The 16,884-nt window shown below is 42.4% G+C and overlaps 1 protein-coding gene across 3 annotated transcripts; it reads right to left on the bottom strand.

Moving 5' to 3' along the window:
- Positions 1-2,819: 2,819 nt before the first annotated feature.
- Positions 2,820-16,678, bottom strand: LOC135512809 (guanine nucleotide-binding protein subunit alpha-11-like). Of its 3 annotated transcripts, none has more exons than XM_064935211.1 (8): positions 16,244-16,678; positions 15,641-15,798; positions 13,425-13,609; positions 13,060-13,214; positions 10,144-10,272; positions 6,681-6,810; positions 6,070-6,226; positions 2,820-5,098 (listed from the first exon to the last, which is right to left on the bottom strand). In XM_064935211.1, the coding sequence occupies exons 2-8, from the start codon at positions 15,786-15,788 to the stop codon at positions 4,893-4,895; spliced, it is 1,110 nt and encodes a 369-aa protein (XP_064791283.1). In that variant the 5' UTR covers positions 15,789-15,798; positions 16,244-16,678; the 3' UTR covers positions 2,820-4,892. The 3 variants fall into 3 exon arrangements, with proteins under 3 accessions (XP_064791283.1, XP_064791281.1, XP_064791282.1); XM_064935209.1 differs by having other exon boundaries at positions 15,641-15,794; XM_064935210.1 differs by having other exon boundaries at positions 6,070-6,223; positions 15,641-15,794; positions 16,244-16,677.
- Between the last annotated feature and the right edge of the window lie 206 nt (positions 16,679-16,884).

Raw genomic sequence — 16,884 nt, 5'->3', positions numbered from 1 at the left:
AGCAGTCAATAAACAAATCTAATTCAAATTCAACAGGAACAGTTCTCTGTTAAAGTTCTGAATACTGCATAAAACAAAACGGTTAAACACATTGTACTAACAAAGCAGAAGCTTTCTGACAACATTTAGTCAATCTTAATATCCTGACTGAATGCTGGAAAAAAAAGTTCATGTGTTTTTGGAATCCAAAGATTAGAAAATGTAAATGAAAGAGTGATTCAATTGAATAAACCTAGAAGAAAAACCCTATAATGTTGAGTGAGGGCTGAGAGTGAGAGCCTATGCAATGTGTCAGGGCTTGAGTGCTGTGACGATGTAACGAGACCTCTCTGGTGCTGATAGGGCTGTGAGACTGAGGCATCAGGGTTGCAATAGGCCTGTCGCTCTCTCTAAGAGGATGACACACACGCACACGCACACGCACACACTGTCACTCTCTGGGAAGATGACATACACACACAACGGGCACCCAGCCGTGGGAAGGAATGTCAACTTGTCTGAGTGAGAATGGCAGTCACCAGGGACATTGCGTCACACGCCCACATTGCCTGCAATACTGTAACAGTGCCATCACCAGCCGGAGTGTGTGTGTTTCACGTATTTTGATTCTGATGTGCTTATGTGAATAAAGTGCATTCGGAAATTGTTCAGGCCCCTTGACTTTTTCCACATTTTATTACATTACAGACTTATTCTAAAATGAATTAAATAGTTTTTTCCCTTCCTTAATCTACACACAATACCCCATAATGACAAAGCAAAAAAATATATTAAAAAACGCACCTTTGGCAGCGATTACAGCCTCGAGTCTACAAGCTTGCACAACTGTATCTGGGAAGTTTCTCTCATTTTTTTCTGCAGATCCTCTCAACCTCTGTGAGGTTGTATGGGGAGCGTCGCTGCACAGCTATTTTGAGGTCTTACCAGAGATGTTTGATCCGATTCAAGTCTGGGCTCTGGCTGGGTCACTCAAGGACATTCAGAGACTTGTCCCGAAGCCCCTCCTGCATTGTCTTGGCTGTGTGCTTAGGGTCGTTGTTGTGTTGGAGGGTGAACCTTCACCCCATTCTGAGGTCCTATGCCCTCTGGAGCAGGTTTTCATCAAGGATCTCTCTGTACTTTACTCCGTTCATCTTTTCCTCGACCCTGACTAGCCTCCCTGCCGCTGAAAAACATCCCCACAGCATGATGCTGCCACCACCATGCTTTACCGTAGGGATGATGCCAGGTTTCCTCCAGATGTGACGCTTGGCATTCAGGCCAAAGAGTTCACTCTTGGATTCATCATACCAGAGAATATTGTTTCTCATTGACTGAGAGTCTTTAGGTGCCTTTTGGCAAACTCCAAGCTGGCTGCGATGTGCCTTTTACTGAGGAGTGGCTTCCGTCTGGCCACCATAAAGGTCTGATTGGTGGAGTGCTGCAGAGATGGTTGTCCTTCTAAAAGGTTCTCCCATCTCCACAGAGGAACTCTGGAGCTCAGTCAGTGACCATTGGGTTCTTGGTCACCTCGCTGACCAAAGCCCTACTCCAGATTGCTCAGTTTGGCTGGGCGGCCAGCTCTAAGAAGGATCTTGGTGGTTCCAAACTTCTGTGGCCACTGTGTTCTTGAGGACCTTCAATGCTGCAGAAATGTTGTGGTACCCTTCCCCAGATTTGTGCCTCAACACAATCCTATCTCGGATCTCTATGGACAATTCCTTCGACCTCATGGCTTTGTTTTTGCTGACATGCACGGTCAACTATGGGACCTTATAAGATGGGTTTGTGCCTTTCCAAATCATGTCTAATTAATTGAATTTACCCCAGGTGGACTCCAATCAAGTTGTAGAAACATCTCAAGGATGATCAATGGAAACAGGATGCATCTGAGCTCAATTTCGAGTCCCAGAGCAAAGGGTCTGAATACTTACGTAAATAAGGTATTTCTATTATTTTTGTATTTATTTTTGGCAAACATTTTTAAAAACCTGTTTTCACTTTGTCATTATGGGGTACTTTGTGTAGCTTGATGAGAGACATTGTTTATTTGATACAGTTTAGAATAAGGATGAGCGTAACAGCATTTGGAAAAGGTCAAGGGGCCTGAATACTTTCCGAGTACACTGTATGTATATAGTGATACACTATTTGGTTATGCGTGTACATAGATACTGTATCTGTGCCCCGGGCTTATTTACCATGGTATTGTTGTGACATTGTATAGTGGTGTTACAATAACAAATCAGAACTCTGATACGCGTTACATAAGTAGTCATAAGATTTTCCACCGTGGTGACTTTTTGTTTTAGTGGCAGACTTGTACTATTGCAGTACGTAAGCAACCATCGAGAGAAGCAGATAATAACAATGGGACATTGAAGAACATAAGAGACGGTTACGGTATGAAGAGTCAACAATCAGTGTGTGCCGTAAAATATATAAAAACAGGTGCTAATTTCCTCCTTCATGAAATCTGCTAACAGACAAGCTGGCTTTCATGGCTGAGGTCCTGAGTTCTTTTGCCAAAGTCAACTGTCTGTTTGTTGACCCACACTCCTGTCCTTACAGGTTCTCTGGTTCTCTTTAAGCACACACAGGGGTTTATTGAAATGATAAGCAGCAGGTCAAAGATCCTATATGACTATTTGAAGAACAGAGGATGAAAACAGCAGCCAAACAAGGCAAGCTAAGCCACTCTTCCTTGGAGTGCTGAGAGACAGGAAGCAAGAGTATATCAACAAGACAAGCTATGCAGCACTACACACGTTTACACAAGTGTATATTTCCAATAAGTACCATAGCCTGAAGAAAAACATAAACACACAACATAAACAGAATCTTTTTCAAAACACAACTTTAATTAGAAAATATTTCCCCAAATTCTTCCCAAATCTATACAAAATATTTGCACCAAATAAGAGTTCTCCCAATGTTAGTCTGTAATATATAGTGCATCACCTCCTGTCACACTAGCTGTTAATGAGGTGGTCTAATATAACAAAATAAGCTGAATACAATTAATAATTCATCAGAGCCTATGTTCAGTTCTACAAGGAAATATAGGTATACATTTAGTTGCACATTCAGACCCAAGTCCTTTACCAAAAATGTTTTTGAGTAAAAAACAACACATTCTTCACACTGCAGCAAAGCAATCTTCTCAAACCTGAATAAATGCAATGCATATTGTATGATCCATGCCTGCAATTTGTTATTACTGACTTCAATTTAATGGAAGAGGTTTTAATCGGACTTTGAAGTCCTTTTCCACTGACACACTCATCATCTGCTTTAGTGACGCACACAGGTCAAAATATTATCGCCTGTATTATCTGACAGACTCCATCCTGCTCCACTCACTCATATTTATAGAGGCCATATCGCTTAAATTACACCAATATAGAATCCAATATAAAATGCTACTGAACATGAAACAAGTTGAGCACAGCCTGAGCCTGCTAAACTAAATATTGACTGAACATAAATATTGATAGGAGACCAGAGTAAAAGGGCAAGCCAACTATGAATAATGAGTTGTTGTTTATAGTCTTGACACAATGATTAAATCCTTGTTTGCTGTGTAACCTTTCATGCCACTCTGCAGCGAAGCACAAAAAACTCCACTGCTCAAATCAAAGCCCTACCGTAGCCTAAAGCATACAACCATTCACATCATAGCTGCATGTTGATTTTTAGAGCTATCAGACAGTGGCAAGACTTGAACCACCCGCGATGCCAGGCGTTCCTTTTAACTGGCCTCTCTGAGCCACCTAATAGCAGTCCTAACAGGGTCCTAGGAATTTAATGAGATCTTTTATTACATTTCAGCTTTAACATCAGCATGCCTGCCAGCTAGTAATAACCCTGTACTTGGCTGCTGCTCTTAAGCACTCTCATTTGTTGGTTAATGTATACATTCACCGGCGTTGTTGTTCCCATATGAACTCAATGTATTGCAGGTAGTGACTGGTTGTAAGGCAAGCACATTAGGGGAAGAGACTAAACAAAAGTATCCACCAAAAACCAAACCAAGAATCCTAACAGTGTACATACAGCATTGCATTCCATAACACACTGTATCAGGGGAACCCGTTATGACATCAAGTGATTTCTGACACCTCGATCACAGCTGTAGTAAACGCCTCAAATCCCACATTTCTCGCCTGCATCACATCTCACACCTGAGACCCAGCGACAACATATACGGGTGTCAACCAAGCAAACCAATTAAAAGACCAACCAAACACAAAATGTGACACAAGCCTTCAGTGGTGGCTACTTCTCATAGGTGTGAACTGGTTATGTAATGGCTACAACGCATGTGCACAGTAGTGTTAATTCAACACTCAGATAGAATCTGCTGTAGTGATCTCTAGAGGCATTTTCTATCAACAGGGTTGTGGTAGGGATATAGAGGGATTTAGAGTTCTCATCTCCACCAGCTAAAGTCATAACTCACATAATGGAGACACAGCACTTCATTACATCTCTAGTCCAGTTTCAACCACTGGTAGAGCCACTACATCTCCACGCCCTTACACACAACATTATAAAATAACAACCAGAGTGTGTGTGTGTGTGTGTGTGTGTGTGTGTGTGTGTGTGTGTGTGTGTGTGTGTGTGTGTGTGTGTGTGTGTGTGTGTGTGTGTGTGTGTGTGTGTGTGTGTGTGTGTGTGTGTGTAAAACAGGTTAGTGATACAGGAGTCATAGGAGTCCCTCCATTCTGTTCTGCTCTCCAGGTAGAGATTCCTTCCTGCAATAAGAAGGTTTGGCCCGAGAGCATCACCACTGGAGCTGAGATTGAGAGAGAGGAGAAAACTGAGCAAGGGAGGGACGGAGGGAGTGCCTGTTCTGCCCTGAGTGGTTGTTGGTTGACTGTGGCCCCATAGGTAGGCGGGTCCCCAGGCCCTCAGATCACCCCAAACTCCATGAGAGACTTGAGGAGCACCGTGTCCTTGACGTCACTGAACACTTTGCGGATGTTGTTGGTGTCGGTGGCGCAGGTGAAGTGGGGGTACAGCGTCTTGCTATTTTCCTTCTTGTCCCGGCTGTGAGCCTGCTGCTCATACATCTTCTGGATGTACTTCATAGCATCCTGAGCGTCACGTCGCTTTCCTTCAAGTGTGGGGTGAGGAGGACAAGGGACAGGAAAGAGATGGAGACAACCACAGCAAAGGAGGAGAGTGAGAGAAGGGAGAGAAGAGGTCAGGAGATATGAGAATATGGTAGAGAAAAATGGGAGGCCATTAGAAACAAAAATTACAAGCAATGGATAGAACATATTGAATGATTTTCATGTAGTATTGCAGCCATCACACAATGTTACCATTTAGCAAAATGTTTAAATGGCAACTGTACATCTAATGGCCAATATGAATAAATCTATAATAATAATTTCAGACTTTAAGAAGGAAAGAACAATGTCTCCCCAACCCCCCACCACAGATGCCTGGAGTGATAGCTTAGTGATGCAAAGAGCAGGGTATTTATGGTTGCCATGAGCAACAGGCCGGGGGAGACGGGGTGCGCGGAGCTGATGTGTAGGTAGGTGGGAAAGCTCTAGAGAGCACCTGCTACCTTCCTTCCACATCAGTGTAGGCACACTGTTAGTAAACTATGTACCCACGCCATACATCTGGAAGTAACATGAAATCAATCACACATTCAACGTTTGCTGAAACAAGATTAAATGGTACTCAAAAAACATTATGTTTACTGGTTTTGCTATAGCCAGCAAGGTTATGTATTCATGTGAGAACTCACCCTAAGAAATGGAAACCTCACTAGGTTAGAAATTACTTTATAAAATGAGGTCTTTGTAATCCCAACCAGAAGCAACAGTTAGCTACATCTCTAATGGTTTGAGAAAGTAAAATGAAACACCAAAGGATGTGACTCGATAGGTTTACATCCATCATCACACGGCCTATTATCTACCAGCTCAATGTGATGGGATGTGTGTGTGTGTGTGTGTGTGTGTGTGTGTGTGTGTGTGTGTGTGTGTGTGTGTGTGTGTGTGTGTGTGTGTGTGTGTGTGTGTGTGTGTGTGTGTGTGTGTGTGTGTGTGTGTGTGTGTGTAGAGCTACCTGTGAACCCTGGGAAGTACTTCTGCAGGTCGGATGCCTGGATCTTGTCAGCCAGGATATCTGTCTTGTTGAGAAAGAGGATGATGGAGGTGTTGAGGAACCAAGGGGAGTGGATGGTGGTGTAGAACAAAGCCAAACTCTCATTCATACGCTTCTGCTGGGGGGGAGTGGGGATGAGGGGGAGAGGGGAGTGAGAGGGGGAGAGAAGGGGGAGAGGGAGTGAAGGGGGAGAGGAGAGGGGAGAAAAAGGAGAGATGGGGACAGGGTAACAATGGAGGTTAATGAATTTAGAGGGAGACTAAAAAGTGTCCAGGAAAGATAAGCGGCTTAGTGAGCCTTGGTCAGGAGGGAGGGTTGAAGAGATTGCGGTAAGGCAGCAGGTTTTGATAGGCAACAGTAAGACCTGTTGGCAATGGTCAGAAAAAAACTCTGGAGAGAATCTTGACTTACATTGAAGGCCAAGGACGACACAGAGGACAAACAGATAGACTGACTGACTGACTTGACTGACTGAAAGACAGACAGACAGAAAGACAGACAAGCAAGACAGACAGACAACCAGACAGACAAGCCAGCCAGCCCGACAGATAGACAGACAGACAGGTGCTCACATCAGTCTCTCTCTCCTCCAGGACCTGGTCATACTCGCTGAGGGAAGCCAGGAAAATTAGGGACGTCACATCCTGAAAACAATGGATCCACTTTCTCCTCTCTGACTTCTGTCCACCCACATCCACAATCCTACCCGGAGAGAGAGAGAGAAAATGATAAAACACATGTTAGAGCATCTTTTAACACACACACACACACACACACACACACACACACACACACACACACACACACACACACACACACACACACACACACACACACACACACACACACACACACACACACACACTGTTTTGCCCTTTAATCAATAAGGTGTTTGTGATGCCACACATGGCAGGGGCCTTGTCTTGGTGAGGCAGCTGGTCAGAGTTGTTAATGAGCTGCAGGCTCCGGACCGGGGACCGTTGCTGCAGGAGTGTCTGTACTCTATAGAGGTGGAGCTAACACTGTGAGAGAGGCTGTCATATCCCCCAGTGTATACACAGACTCCTCTCTTCTCTCTCCTGCTGTCACACATCAAACCTGGTTCAGTTTCCAAGTCCCCATGCAAATGAGCTCTAAAAAAGGCCGTAATTGATACCTCACCATTTCTATCCCACTGTATCCTGCCTGCCCGATTACAGAGACAAATTACAGTCCAACCTTTCACAGCAGAGAAGGAGAAAAACGCCACACCTGAACATAGCTGGATCTTTCATGTTAATAATACAAAGGTCTCTTAAGAAACAATTGCATGGGCATGTTCAAAAGCACAAAAAGAAATGAGTGAGTTCTCAGGAAGTTTCTGTATAATGCCAATTGTGATTGTATGTGATTGTAATTACACCGTGTCCAAAGCAGCCAAGGGTCGAGTCAGAAAATATCTCTGTAAGAAAGCCTATAGTCTACTCCTAGAGTTGGGACGATAAACTGAAAAATTACCGTCACTGACACTCCTCTTACTGAAGCAATTTTGCTTATGTGGTAATTTTCTGTGATGAGGCTATACAATGTTCCTGCAGATTTTTGGGTTCTCAAAACCATTATTTGGTCAACAGTAATGTACATGAATCTGCTTTCTGCAATGAAAGTATCTGCCCTATTCCTATCTGCCGATGCTGGCTCTCAGTTCTACTCCCACCTTTGCTCACAGAGTGAAGAGAGAGATGCATTCTGACAAGCACATGGATACATGACTGTTGAGCAACATTTCAATGTAGTTGCGGGGGAAAACAACATTTTAAAAACAACTACAGTAAATGTAGTTGGATAGAGGGGAAACACCGCTTTCTGTGAGTATAACAATTATTTCTCAACTCTTAATATTGAGGAAATTATAGCACTTTACAAACGGAGTATGTTGCATTTGCGGTATTGAATAGATCAAGTAGCCTATAAATGCTTAATCAATTACATGACTATCTAATAACAATATCATATTCAGAATTAGTTATTTAGCTAAGGTGTTTTGAGTTTCCACTTCCTCAGGTTATTTATGTAGAATAGGCTATAGCCTAAAGGCCAATATGCACAAAAATGCATCATTCTGGATGCTATTTTGACATGTTGTACAGAATATCAACCATGAATTCCCTTAACATGTTAAAATATCAAACTTCTTTATTTTCTTACTTCTTTAATGGCACTGGAAGAAGTAAGTCTAGAGCCCTGCCACTAATGGAAAGTAACTGTGCATTAAAAAAAATATATATATATATACAGTGCATTTGAATTCAGACCCTTTGCTCTGAGACTCGAAATTGAGCTCAGGTGCAACCTGTTTCCATTGATCATCCTTGAGATGTTTCTACAACTTGATTGGAGTCCAGCTGTTGTAAATTAAATTGATTGGACATGATTTGGAAAGGCACAAACCTGTCTACATAAGGTCCCACAGTTGACAGTGCATGTCAGAGCAAAAACCAAGCCATGAGGTCGAAGGTATTGTCCGTAGAGCTCCGAGACAGGATTGTGTCGAGGCACAGATCTGGGGAACGGTACCAAAAAAGCAGCATTGAAGGTCCCCAAGAACACAGTGGCCTGCCTCTTTCTTAAATGGAAGAAGTTTGGAGCCACCAAGACTCTTCCAGAGCTGGTAGCCCGGCCAAACTGAGCAATTGGGGGGAAAGGCCTTGGTCAGGGAGGTGACAAAGAACCCGATGGTCACTCTGACAGTGTTCCAGAGTTTCTCTGTGGAGATGGGGGAACCTTCCAGAAGGACAACCATCTCTGCAGCACTCCACCAATCAGGCCTTTATAGTAGAGTGGCCAGACGGAAGCCACTCCTCAGTAAAAGGCACTTGACAGCCAGCTAGGCTGATTATCTGGTATGATGAAACCAGGAGTGAACTATTTGACCTGAATGCCAAGCGTCACGCCTGGAGGAAACCTGGCACCAACCCTACGGTGAAGCATGGTGGTGGCAGCATCATGCTGTGAGGATGTTTTTCAGAGGCAGGGAGACTAGTCAGTGTCGAGGGAAAGATGAGCAAAGGGCAAAGAGATCCTTGATGAAAACCTGCTCCAGAGGGCTCAGGACCTCAGACTGGGGTGAAGGTTCACCCTCCAATACAACAACGACCCTAAGCATACAGCCAAGACAACGCAGGAGGGGCTTCGGGACAAGTCTCTGAATGTCTTTGAGTGGCCCAGCCAGAGCCCGGACTTGAACCCGATTGAACATCACTGGAGAGGCCTGAAAATAGCTGTGCAGCGACACTCCCCATCCAACCTGTCAAAGCTTGAGAGGATCTGCAGAGAAGAATATAGGTGTGGCAAGCTTGTAGCATCATACCCAAGAAGACTCGAGGATGTAATCGCTGACAAAGGTGCTTCAACAAAGTACTGAGTAAAGGGTCTGAATACTTATGTAAGTGTGAAATTTAAAAATTTGCATTTTTAATACATTTGCAAACATTTCTAAAAACCTGGTTTTGCTTTGTCTTTAGGTCGTATTTTGTGTAGATTGATGAGGGAAAAAACTATTGAATCCATTTTTAGAAAAAGGCTTTAACGTAACTGTCACGTTCTGACCTTAGTTCCTTTGTGATGTCTTTGTTTTAGTATGGTCAGGGCGTGAGTTGGGTGGGCAGTCTATGTTCTATTTGCTGTTTCGTATCTGTACCAGACAGAACTGTTTCGGTTTCATTTCATTCTCTTGTTGGTTTTGTATTTTAGTGTTCTGAGTTCTATTAAAGACTATGAAGACTTACCACGCTGCGCATTGGTCCTCACCTTCTTCCACCACAGACAACCGTTACAGTAACAAAACGTGGACAAAGTCAAAGGGTCTGAATACCTTCCAAATGCACTGTAAATATTGTGGATTTGTCATTATTAAGCAAAATGGGTCAATATATAGTGATATGACATTTTGTCTAAATTTCCCAACTCTATGTAGTCCAGAATTTCATCAGCAGCAATGCTGTTCTGTTAGTTCCCTTGAGATCTTGAGTCCTGGGTGAGTGAGAGTGTGGCCACCTGAGTGTGATGGTCTTTACGGTGAAGGAGTAGTCATGGATGCCAGTGGTGGGGAATCGAACTCGCAGCACGTCCTGAGCAGTGGGGATGTAGTCTGGGGCAGATATGCGGTCCAGATTGGTCATGTAACTGAAAAGGACAGAAAAACAGAAAGAAAGAAAGAGAGCGAGAGAGCATTTTAAAAATGTGAAATAATTAAATTGCCCGTGGTAATGACAATGGCAGTAGCAAGTTCATTCTATCGATCATGTTCTTTACATGATACATGTAATACGAACGGTATACAACAATAATCAACACAAATGTAGTTTTGCAGAATTAATTGAGCTGGGAAATTAGACAAAGGGAAAAGGAGTCTTTACCACTGTTGGGATTATTGTTTTCAAGGCTTTTGTTGATACACCTTGTCATTAATTGGATGTTGACTGACTATGTGCATGTTTCTTATTATACTGACGCAGAGCTAGCTGAGTAAATACTGAGAGAGCAGAGAGAAGGACAGAGAGGACACACGGGCGAGACAGGTATGGACAGATATGGGAGGAACACATAGCAGTCCAACAGTATTGCAGTGATTGAGATGAGTCGTTTCCATTCATTTTCTGTAATGTGACGCATTAGCTACTCTGATGTCAACTTGTTGACTTTGTAGAAATGTATTACGTTTGAACTTACAGTGCCTTGCGAAAATATTCGGCCCCCTTGAACTTTGCGACCTTTTGCCATATTTCAGGCTTCAAACAAAGATATAAAACTGTATTTTTTAGTGAAGAATCAACAACAAGTGGGACACAATCATGAAGTGGAACAACATTTATTGGATATTTCAAACTTTTATAACAAATCAAAAACTGAAAAACTGGGCGTGCAAAATTATTCAGCCCCCTTAAGTTAATACTTTGTAGCGTCACCTTTTGCTGCGATTACAGCTGTAAGTCGCTTGGAGTATGTCTCTATCAGTTTTGCACATCGAGAGACTGAAATTTTTTCCCATTCCTCCTTGCAAAACAGCTCGAGCTCAGTGAGGTTGGATGGAGAGCATTTGTGAACAGCAGTTTTCAGTTCTTTCCACAGATTCTCGATTGGATTCAGGTCTGGACTTTGACTTGGCCATTCTAACACCTGGATATGTTTATTTTTGAACCATTCCATTGTAGATTTTGCTTTATGTTTTGGATCATTGTCTTGTTGGAAGACAAATCTCCGTCCCAGTCTCAGGTCTTTTGCAGACTCCATCAGGTTTTCTTCCAGAATGGCTCCATCCATCTTCCCATCAATTTTAACCATCTTCTCTGTCCCTGCTGAAGAAAAGCAGGCCCAAACCATGATGCTGCCACCACCATGTTTGACAGTGGAGATGGTGTGTTCAGGGTGATGAGCTGTGTTGCTTTTACGCCAAACATAATGTTTTGCATTGTTGCCAAAAAGTTCAATTTTGGTTTCATCTGACCAGAGCACCTTCTTCTACATGTTTGGTGTGTCTCCCAGGTGGCTTGTGGCAAACTTTAAACGACACTTTTTATGGATATCTTTAAGAAATGGCTTTCTTCTTGCCACTCCTCCATAAAGGCCAGATTTGTGCAATATACGACTGATTGTTGTCCTATGGACAGAGTCTCCCACCTCAGCTGTAGATCTCTGCAGTTCATCCAGAGTGATCATGGGCCTCTTGGCTGCATCTCTGATCAGTCTTCTCCTTGTATTAGCTGAAAGTTTAGAGGGACGGCCAGGTCTTGGTAGATTTGCAGTGGTCTGATACTCCTTCCATTTCAATATTATCGCTTGCACAGTGCTCCTTGGGATGTTTAAAGCTTGGGAAATCTTTTTGTATTCAAATCCGGCTTTAAACTTCTTCACAACAGTATCTCGTACCTGCCTGGTGTGTTTCTTGTTCTTCATGATGCTCTCTGCGCTTTTAACGGACCTCTGAGACTATCACAGTGCAGGTGCATTTATACGGAGACTTGATTACACACCGGTGGATTGTATTTATCATCATTAGTCATTTAGGTCAACATTGGATCATTCAGAGATCCTCACTGAACTTCTGGAGAGCGTTTGCTGCACTGAAAGTAAAGGGGCTGAATAATTTTGCACGCCCAGTTTTCAGTTTTTGATTTGTTAAAAACGTTTGAAATATCAAATAAATGTCGTTCCACTTCATGCTTGTGTCCCACTTGTTGTTGATTCTTCACAAAAAAATACAGTTTTATATCTTTATGTTTGAAGCCTGAAATGTAGCAAAAGGTCGCAAAGTTCAAGGGGGCCGAATACTTTCGCAAGGCACTGTAATTAGTAAATTCATTCTAAAAGGAAACTAAACTTTACTATCGGATAGCTTTCAAGAATGGGTGGAAAGTGAGAAACGATCCTCATTGTGGCTGTGTATTTTATAACATGAAATCAAATGAATGGTGCCTGATAAGATGTTTGTTTTGTGGCTTCAACAAGGCTGAGATCTTGATGTGTATTTATTTGTGAACTAGCCCCCTCCAATGGACATCATGGACTTTGCAGTTGATAAGGACAGTGTACAACGTACAGTGCTGTACAATGGGGACAAAGTGTTGTGAATGAAACAACATTTATATTTAATTGTTTTTGATTATTCAAGTATAACATTTTATATTTACATACTTACATTTAACCAAGGAAGCAAAAAACATCTACTGAACATCTACTGAAAAAACTTTGCAAATATTTTACTTGGAGCAAATGCTTAGTAAATATGTTCCATGGAGACAGAGATGGAGAGAGACAGAGAGCGAGAGAGATAGAGAGAGATTAAAACTGAGATAAAGACAGAGAGCGAGAGAGATAGAGATAAAGACAGAGATATAGAAAGAGATAGAGATAAAGACAGAGATATATATATAGAGAGATAGAGAGATAGATAGAGAGACTGGTGGTACTCACTACTCTGTGGAGTCCAGCAACTGATACTCGCTGCGGCGGCTGTAGCAGACCCGGAGACCTGGGTCGGCCCATAGATGGCGGATAGCGTCCACAAAGCCACGGTCCAGCTGGATGACCTGCACTGTGTCCACATCCTGCACCCACCTGGCATACATCTGAAGGCAGAAAGAGGGGCTTTAATTGGTTCTAATGTCTGATCCACAGGCGTCAAAGATCTGTGAAAGCCTCTCCAATCAAAAACACAGAAACCACATGTGTATAATGTATTTTGTTTTAGTAAATAGATGCTACAGAGGTTGCCTTTCACTAATGGTTAAAGTTCAGTTTGATTGAAGAGTATGTACGGTATGCCACCAGACCCTGACCTCATTCTCTGGGTAGGCATAGGGCAGTCTGAGGGTGATCATGGCCCGGGTCATAGCTTTCACAGCCGTGAAGATGTTCTGGTAGATGAGCTTGGCGAAGTCCTGTCTTTCCTCCTCAGAGAAGCCACTTCCATGGATGATCCTCATCTGTCGGATGAAGGTGGTTTTCCCACTCTCCCCTGTGCCTGAGGACACATAGCCCAGAGGAGAGTCAGAGAGGAGAACACTTCTCTAAGGATGTTCTACATTTTTTTATTACACAATGCAATGTTACAATACGTGTTGAGCCGCTGAAGAGTCAGAGACATCATTACACAATGAGCATTCGGCAACTCATCAAAACCTCACACATGCGTTACCAGCCATCTGCCTAGTGACAAACCTACTATGAGAGGATACAGTCCTCAGGTAAAAGCCTCAGAGGAATGCATAGTTAACCTTAAAGTAAAACTTTCAGGAAGTTGACAGGTTTGACAGATGTAGGCCACCGTCAAGTCAGGATGATAGTTTATTGTAATTAATTGGTTATGACACAGTTATTACACACATTTGACTTGTCTTGTCCTGCATCTAACCATTTTTTAGCCTTATTTTACAAGGTAAGTTGACTGAGAACACATTCTCATTTACAGCAACAATCAGTGGAATAGTTACAGGCGAGCGGAGGGGGATGAATGAGCCAATTGGAAGCTGGGGATCTGTGTCTGCACCATGCACTCTCACTACTCGTGTCTCCCAGGGCTCGGTTCTAGGCCCTCTCCTCTTCTCTCTATACAACAAGTCACTCGGCTCTATCATATCCTCACATGGTCTCTCCTATCATTGCTATGCAGATGACACTCAACTATTTTTCTGCTTCCCCCTTCTGACACCCAGGTGGTGACACACATCTCTGCATGTCTGGCAGATATCTCAGCTTGGATGTCAGCCCACCACCTCAATGGAAATAATCTGTTAATCTTTATTGTGTTATCCTTGATGATTTTCTTAAATTGTATGTGGAGGCGTGCTGGAGCGCCCTTATGTTTGGATTTTACAAACTGTCAAATAAATACAATCAATCATTCACCTCAAGCTCTACCTCAGAGCTGCCCTCCTCCCACAGGAAGGCCTGCCCGCTCAAAGACCTCTCCATCACGGTTGGCAACTCCACAGTGTTGCCCTCCCAGAGTGCAAAGAACCTGGGCGTGACCCTTGACAACACCCTATTATACTCTGCAAACATCAAAGCAGTGACTCGCTCCTGCAGGTTCATGCTCTACAACATCCGTAAGGTATGACCCTACCTCACACAGGAAGCGGCACAGGTCCTAATTCAGGCTCTTGTCATCTCCTGTCTGGACTACTGCAACTCGCTGTTGGCTGGGCTCCCCGCTTGTGAGGTCCAGACTGGGAATCTATCCAGGACACCGGGGTAAACACCCCTACTCTTACGATAAGTGCTATGGGATCTTTTAGTGACCACAGAGCGCCAGGTAACCCGTTTAATGTCCCATTCGAAAGACAGCACCCTACATAGTGCAATGCCCCCAATCACTGCCCTGGCGCATTCAGATCTTTTTTTTAGACCAGAGTGCCTCTTATTGTGCCTCATACCCCATTTTATTTCCCTTTCGTCAAATTATTGAGATTTTATTTGACAGAGTAGTCTATTTTGTAAAGTATTTCAGAACATATCTCATTCTTCAAATGTTAACATGTCAACACATGTCAACGCTTAACATATTTGTCTTTCCTTAGTAATGGCAGAAAATAGGCCCTAGACTTAGAGAGGTGTATACCTCATGCATTCCTCACCTGCTACATTTATTTTACACTCCCAGTCCAGGTGTCCTGAAATAATAATTGTCATTGCATCTTTCTAAAAATATGTGTTTTTGGCTTTGCGTCTTTCTCAAAGATATATATATATAAAAAGCCAAAAACACATATTTTTAGAAAGATGCAATGACAATTATTATTTCAGGACACCTGGATATTATTGTTGAATGCATCATCTTGTTGTTCTCATTGTTGGTTTAAAATGGGTGAAAAGTCAGTCATTGCCCATTCTGAACACTTTCAGCTGGCTTATATTCCATGTGGATTTTTGTCTGTTGCTATTCAATAAAAATAAGTTAATAAACCCAAGAATGAAGGAAGAAAAAACTAAATGTGTGTAGGCTATAATAAACATATCCTAGCCTAGTCGGGAGACAGAAGATGGAGCTACTGACCGAGTAAAAGAACTTTGATTTCTTTGCGTTCTCTGTTCTTCTGCTGTCGGAGAATCCTCTGAATCTCCTTGTCAATAGCAACGCTCCTCCTCTCTTCATCGTCCAGGCAACAAACCCAGGTCCGACGGCACCATTTCCAGCATGCCATGTCGAACTCACTCAAATAGGTAGAATTGTTTATAAATTAGTATAATATACATCTCATGCTTAGCAATACTGTAATTCTCTGAAAGTTTTTTTTAGAATTAGCCTATGTTTTAAAAGTAGGTATTTTGATGTTGTCAGACAAAGCACTAAATACATTTCCCGAGCAGTGTGTATTTTTTTTTCAGAATCAAAAACGGGATCATTGCATAATGTCCAATAATTGCGCCGACACATTTTACTGGTTATTTATATAATTGAAAGACAAATTAGTGTCAAAAACACAAATGGCTGACATAATCATTTTACTCGACTTTTTGATAGCCTTTTTTATGAATGGTAATTAAATCATAATTCAGGGACTTTTCCGCCAGAAAACCATGAAAATTCCGGTCACGAACAAACAAAGAAGTTATTAAAAACAAATAGGCAATATATAGTTTTATCAAAAAGATTTACCTTCAATGTGTCACACCTCTTGTAAAGCAAATACATCAGACTTTCGTTGCGCGTGATCCATTCTCCCCGTGTTCCTATAATATTTTGTTTAACTGTATGAAAGTTTCGTTGAAGCACAGCAGAGTATTTCCCAGTTTCAATAACAGTTTGTCTCAAACATAAGCAGATCCTTGTTTAAGTCTAATACAGTACGTGTTCGGTAGAATATGCAGGGTATGTAGCTTGGTGAAAACACCTCTCAGTCAATGGAATGCGCCTTGAGTGACATGGACTACTACCTCACTGCAGATAAAGTTTCGACTGAGGTTCATCCCTCACTCAGTCTGCCACTGTCCCATGAGAATGTTAAATGTATGAAGTGAATGGAAAAAGTCCCTTCCTCATCTGTCAGGGATGTATAAACATCCTTTCAGACTTGTGGAGTAAGTTACTCCTAATTTTGCTATACCAAACGAATATTTCATAACTCACAAGTGTCAAAAGACATAGATGAATCATTCTAAAAGTGTTTTTGGTGTGAGATGAATGGCATAACAGGTAGGTTATTTGTCACTCCTCTCCCGCCAGCATTCTGTATGTCAATCTTTTGTCTCAGCAGGCAGAACCGGTTTTACACAGGGATTTCATGCACTCTTCACTCG

This window comes from Oncorhynchus masou, chromosome 24 (assembly GCF_036934945.1).
Source record: "Oncorhynchus masou masou isolate Uvic2021 chromosome 24, UVic_Omas_1.1, whole genome shotgun sequence".
Taxonomy (NCBI): domain Eukaryota; kingdom Metazoa; phylum Chordata; class Actinopteri; order Salmoniformes; family Salmonidae; genus Oncorhynchus; species Oncorhynchus masou.
This window is presented reverse-complemented; position numbering and strand designations above follow the sequence as displayed.

Bases quoted from the DNA above. Each gene is read 5' to 3' on its own strand.
- LOC135512809 (XM_064935209.1), bottom strand. From the start codon at position 16,279: ATGTATTTGCTTTACAAGAGGTGTGACACATTGAAG. The intron at 6,811-10,143 runs GTGGCCACACTC...CTCTCCGGGTAG, and splicing joins GTAAAGACCATCACACTCAG to GATTGTGGATGTGGGTGGAC. The intron at 5,099-6,069 runs GTAGCTCTACAC...CCACACTTGAAG, and splicing joins GTACTTCCCAGGGTTCACAG to GAAAGCGACGTGACGCTCAG.